Source organism: Vombatus ursinus, unplaced genomic scaffold (genome assembly GCF_900497805.2).
Source record: "Vombatus ursinus unplaced genomic scaffold, bare-nosed wombat genome assembly UNPS02014861.1, whole genome shotgun sequence".
NCBI classification, from domain to species: domain Eukaryota; kingdom Metazoa; phylum Chordata; class Mammalia; order Diprotodontia; family Vombatidae; genus Vombatus; species Vombatus ursinus.
In genome coordinates, this window is record NW_020954639.1 from 15,292,487 (window position 1) to 15,298,486 (window position 6,000).

Below are 6,000 nucleotides of genomic sequence, written 5' to 3' on the forward strand. Positions count from 1 at the left end.
AGACAAAATCGAAAGAGACCCAAAATAAATTTGTCTTTTACTTCTTCATCTTTTGAGATATGTTTGAAAGAATTTCATTGAACTCCATTTGTTTTCTTAGCATATATGCCTAAATAATGAAACTGGCCCAACTAAGGTCCACAGGTAGAATTTTTGAAATGAATAAAATTATATATATGTATAATATATATACACATGTATATATATGTATATATAAAAACATACATATGATATATCTACATATAACAATGTAGATATATATTATACAGTATATGTAAATATACTATATGATAAATCATAATATGTACTTGAAAAATATATATTTTAAAAAATATTATGATAGCCATTATGTTTAGGGCATCAAGCTATTAATAGAATATTTCTTTTCACAAAATTTAAAGGGCAAACCTAAAAATGCAACTGTGATATAGTTGAAAAAAAACAAACCATGGTGAATTTTGAATTTGTGCTTATTTAGATGGAGATGAGTTTAGAAAACCTTAATTAGTAGTATAAATAAGATTTTTAAATATAAAAATTACTCAAGGAAAAATTATTCTCAAGAACCTAGTTTCATATACGTAAGTGATGTGACAATGCTATACCACTCTCTAGAGCAATGGGTTGAATCCAATAAAAAGAAATTCACTAAAGATAACTGTCAATCCTAGTACTTGGATACTTAAGTGCCTAGGACTTGTTACCACTTATATCTATAGCCTTTGACAGCCCAGGGTCCCCTTCATGCTATCATAAGATATCAGAAGAAGACTTTAGCAGAAAAAATATTTGAGTATGCCACAGGATTAGAATGACATATTTTAGTTTTTACTATTTAGAAAGGGTTTTTTCTCTAATGACATCCCCATTTGCCTTCCCAATGTAGGGTCCACAATGATAGATTTATAATTTTATAGTCTACATAGACTATAATTTTATAGTCTCCTTTGAAGCTGACTAGAGTTGGGCTTTACCCTGCTAAACACACATGCATCCAGTTCAGTCCCAAAGCTGAGTTTTTCAAAAGAAGTGTCACTTTTAGGTCACTAGTGCCAACTCAGCAAAGCTGGACTTTGAATCAATTTCAATCAACTTCTGGTATTGCAATCGGTAAAACAATAAGGCAGCCCAGTGTTTCTGATTAACTTTTTAAAACCCTCAGAATTTTTCTAAGATACCATCAGTGACACAGGAGACCCTTTTGCTTTTGCTTGAGAGATCTCAGTTCTCAGGAGTAGTAATGGAATAATAAAGGACAGTGGAGTCTACTTGAGGGAAGCTTTCCCTTGACTCGTGGCTCAGGACCAGGAAAGGATAAGCTGAGCCCAGAACTTTACATATGGTAGGAACTCAATAAATGTTTATTGAATGTAGTTGGATTTTGAATCCCCACAACACACAGCAAAGTGCTGAACCATAACAGGCACTCAATGAATCTTCACTGGATTGCTCCTATTATTAATTATAACAGCAACAATACTTCATATTTCTGGAAACTGAACATTTTCCAGGTTACAAAAACTCTTTCATATCTTTTATTGGATGCTCACAACAACTTTGATGGGGTAGCAGGAAATGGGCAGAGACGGAGGTAGCAAGGTAGCAGAGTATTGGGAGTCCCATTTTATAGATAAGGAAACTGAGCATCCATAAGATGAAGGGACTGGTCCAGTGTAACAGCATTATTAGGGGGTAGAACTAGGACTTTTTACCTAAATGTCCCTTCTACACTTCCTTTCTGGAGTTAAACTGAATATATATGTCCTGCCTTAAGTATAGTATCTATCCAGGGTTACAATATCTCCTGCCAATCCTTCCCACGTTGTTTGATTTCTCACATTCCATTCTCATCCTTCCTTAATTATGCACATGGAATAATTGAATGGTCCTTGAGATATATTAATAGAATTTTAGGGATAGGGAGTGGACCTGTAATTTTATTGGTGTAAGGAACTGCCAGGTACCAATGCAGGTCAGCACCTTCCCAGCAAGCAATACTCTTAGAGAATTGCTTACAGCACTAACTGTTAAGTGATTTGCCCAAGGCAAGTATGCCTGTGGCAGAGTCAGGATTTGAATCTATGTCCTCTTGGCTTCAAGGGCAGTCCTCTATCTACAACTTCACTATACCAAAATAATAACTTTAAATCCCAAAGGGACTGAATTTACATCTAATAAGTTACTAGAAACAAACAGGAAGCTTGGCTATTGCTTCTACTGACTATGCATAAAGATATTTGTATGCAATGAAGCCAGGTGACAAGATGAGACCAACAGATAATACTATCAGGGTCTTTAAGGCATTTGTTCTCAAAATGGTAGATAGTAGGCACTTAAAGAAATCATTAAGAGGCCTTGAGACTCTTTGGGGGGGGTCCATGAGGTCAAAAGTAGTTTCATAATGATGTTATTTTAATTTCTAATATGGTAAACATCAATGGATGTAACCTACATAAACAAAAGGTCTTGGGGGGTGGTCCTCCATAATTTTTAAGGGTATAAATGGGTCCTGAGACCAAATAGTTTGAGGATTACTGCTTTAAGGCTTTATGCTCTAACTTTCAACCCTTCCTCCCCACCCCAACTCTATTATTTCTTATCTTGAAATAGAACAGAAAATGCAATAAAATGTCCATCAATATGAAACATCTATTGGATTTCACATTCAGAGTATTATTCAGATGCAGTTGTTTAGAAAATGCAGAGTTCAGGCAAAGCACTTCCAAGAAGTTTGCAAAATTAATTGGATTCCTAATTCGTGAAACACCAACCCAGGAAAAATAGAGAGCTTAATGATAAAAAAAAAAATCCTTTTAAAATCCCTACCTACTCTTTATCATAAAATTTTGAAAACTTCCAGAAATAATTCCAGAAATCCAATCTCTCTGTGTCAAGAACCACTTTGTTTACCTGGCCCTTTCAGTGACTCCCAGTTGCTGGTGAGCTTCGATGAATTCTGTAAGTTGTTTCTGTAACATCACATCTTTGCCCTCAATTTGGGTAATGAATTCATGCTGCAAAAGATCAGCCACAGTTGGCCGCTTCTCATAATCTTTAGTCAAGCACCTGTGTTGACAGAAAAGAATATGTAATTATCAGAGAAATTACATATAGTCTTAAAACTATCATGCAGGCTCTCTAATTTTTTTTTGTAATTGCTTTGACTTGCTATGGAAATGCATTTTTCCCAAATGCTGAACTCAATAAGCTAGCTCAGAAATATCAAGAAGTAGCATGATAAAATGGACACTTGTGGAAATGAAGGAATCTATGAGTCATTATGTTGCAGGAATTCCAGCTTTCCAATGAAATACCAACTCCCTATTCTCCCTCTGTGTCTCCAGTGAAAATTCTCTTTCACTAGTCTGCAGCTAAAGATAAAATAAGCCAACCATGAAGACAATTAACTTTTTATAGTTATTTAAAATTAAAATAAACTTTACAATTTCTTTTCCATGATGTTTTACTAGAGTTTCGCTTAATCTTCCAAGACTCACCATTATCTTGAAGAGACCAAAGAATGATATGTTTGATCCTGGTGTGCATTTTAACGTTCATTTTGAAATACAGAAATCTCCATCCTTCATATTCATTAGGTCTAGCAGATGATAGATCAGGAGCCACAAGGAATCTCTGAGGCCATCTATCCCCTTCATTTTTATAGATAAAGAAAGTAAGGCTCAAGGGGGTTTGAGTGACTTGCTCAAGGTCACACAGGTAGTAGTAGTTGGGAGATTTGAACTCAGGTCCTTTGACTCCAGAGAATGCTTTATCTACTATACTAAGTGTTAGAAGTCTTTCTAGTACAAGGGATGATTATGTTCATCTTCCAAACACACTTGCCAGGTGACCAACACCATCAATAGCATCATTTGTCTTATGGTTAAAAGCACAGAGGGCAGCTAGGTAGCACAGTGGATAGGAGGCCATCTCTGGAGTCAGGAGAACCTGAATTCAAATGTGGACTTAGACACCTACTAGCTGTGCGACCCTTGGTAAATCGCTTAACTCTGGTTTGCCTCACTTTCCTCATCTGTAAAATAAGCTTGAGAAAGAAATGGCAAATCAGTCTAATATCTTTGCCAAGAAAACCCAAAATGGAGTCATGAAGAGTCAGATACAACTAATCAACTAAACAACAACAACAACAGTAGCACAGATCTGTGAGATGGTGGCCCAGTGTTAGGGTGTTCATGCCCATGGACCAGAACAATGTTTTAGAGCCCTTAGTACCATCTTCTAACCGAGTGTGCTAATCTACTACATGATGTACTACCCAAAGAATTCCTAACCAATAGTATCTTTTCCAGGGGATGCAGAATGCACTGGGTGACTGACTCTTTAAAAATAATAACTGAAGCTATTCTATTTTTGTGGGGATAGAAAAAGACTTAGTTTAAAAAATCCCAAACTGAAAGAATATAAGAAGATTGCGTGTTTCTGATGCAATGATAATGTGGCTCTGTATCATTGTGTGGTTTTAAAAAAAGAACCCCTAAATGTCTGACTTTTCTTTATAGTTACAGAACTATCACTTTGGTACCCATAGATTTAGGTTAGTAGGATGTTTCAGTCAAAGTGTGAAAATAGGCTAGTAACTATAGAATTTGCCTTTTGCATCTAAATTGATTAGTGAAGTCCACTAAGAGATCACTAAGACATGAAGAAAATATCAATTAAAATTTTGCATTTTCTGCTCAGAAATATTCCTAATTATCTTGAGGTCTGTGTAACAATATTTGAGTTTTAATTAATTCTTTCCAATAATTTAAGTGAAAACTTAGAAGTAGATTACATATTTCATCTTTCTTTAAAAGTCCTAAAATTTTTAGACCTTAGCTTGTTGTTTATGCAACAGTAAACTAATGCTTTGGAAAGAGTGAAACACATACAGTTGGTAGCTAGATGGCATAGCTGAATGCTGGACTTGGAATTGGGAACACATGAGTTCAAATCTGGCCTTAGACACTTACTAGCTGTGTGGCCCTAGGCAAGTCATTTAACCTCTGCCAGCCTTAGTTTCTTCATTTGTAAAAAGGGGATAATAATAGCAATTACTTTCCAGGGTTGTCATGAGGATCAAATGAGATAATATTTGTAACACATCATGGGCACTACATAAATACTTATTGACTAACTAATACCAGGACATGTAATTTCTACATTTGCTTCACACTATTTCCCGCCTTTGTTGTGAAGGGAATTTTCCAGTTCAAATTCTACTGGACTGGCCATCAAAAAATCAGGCTATATTTCAATTTCCTTAAGATGAGGAGAGTTAGTGAAAGTTGAGGAGTAGGAGGCTGGTGGCATGAAAAGAGTGATGGATTTGGAGTTAAAAGACCTGGGTTCAAATTTCAGCTCTGCTACTTACTCCTTTTGACTAGACACATGCTTTTGCTCTGCCTGTTAGGGATCCCTCCAGGTCTAGTTTCTATGAGAAGATGGATTTGAGGGCAGATACCTGAATATACTTGCTTTTTGCTTTTGCATTTATTTTTTGTTTTTGTCAGCTAGTCTGTTCCGTGACAGAGTTGGTTCAGGGGCGGTAGTGGAGATATTTGAAAATACTTCCTAGTTTCTTGTCAGTTATCTATATAGTTCCAACTATATCAACATTATATAGACATCTTAATCATTGACTAAGTTTTATACTCAAAAGGGCAGCTGAACAGAAAATAATAATAACAAATAATTGCATCCTACATTTATATAACACTTTATAGTCTAAAAAGCATTTTCCAGAAACATCACTGCCTTTGATCTTCACAAGAACTTTGTGAGTTAGGCAGAACAGGTATCAGTCTCCTCCATATTACAGAAGAGGAAATTGAGGCTAATTGATTTGTCCAAGATCACAAATTTAGCATGTGCCAAGGAACCCAGGTCTTCTGACTCTTGTTACACTGTTCTTCACTTTAGAATAGAGGAGAGAGAGAGAGAGGGAGAGAGGGAGAGAGAGAGAGAGAGAGAGAGAGAGAGAGAGAGAGAGAGAGAGAG

General features: G+C 35.9%; 1 protein-coding gene across 1 annotated transcript in view; it reads right to left on the reverse strand.

Moving 5' to 3' along the window:
• MYO3A (myosin IIIA) overlaps positions 1–6,000 on the reverse strand; it is a 255,909-nt gene that overhangs the window by 174,088 nt on the left and 75,821 nt on the right. Inside the window, exon 8 of the mRNA XM_027841624.1 lies at positions 2,911–3,066. Within this exon, the coding sequence (XP_027697425.1) occupies positions 2,911–3,066 (156 nt within the window). The remainder of the gene's footprint in view (positions 1–2,910; positions 3,067–6,000) is intronic.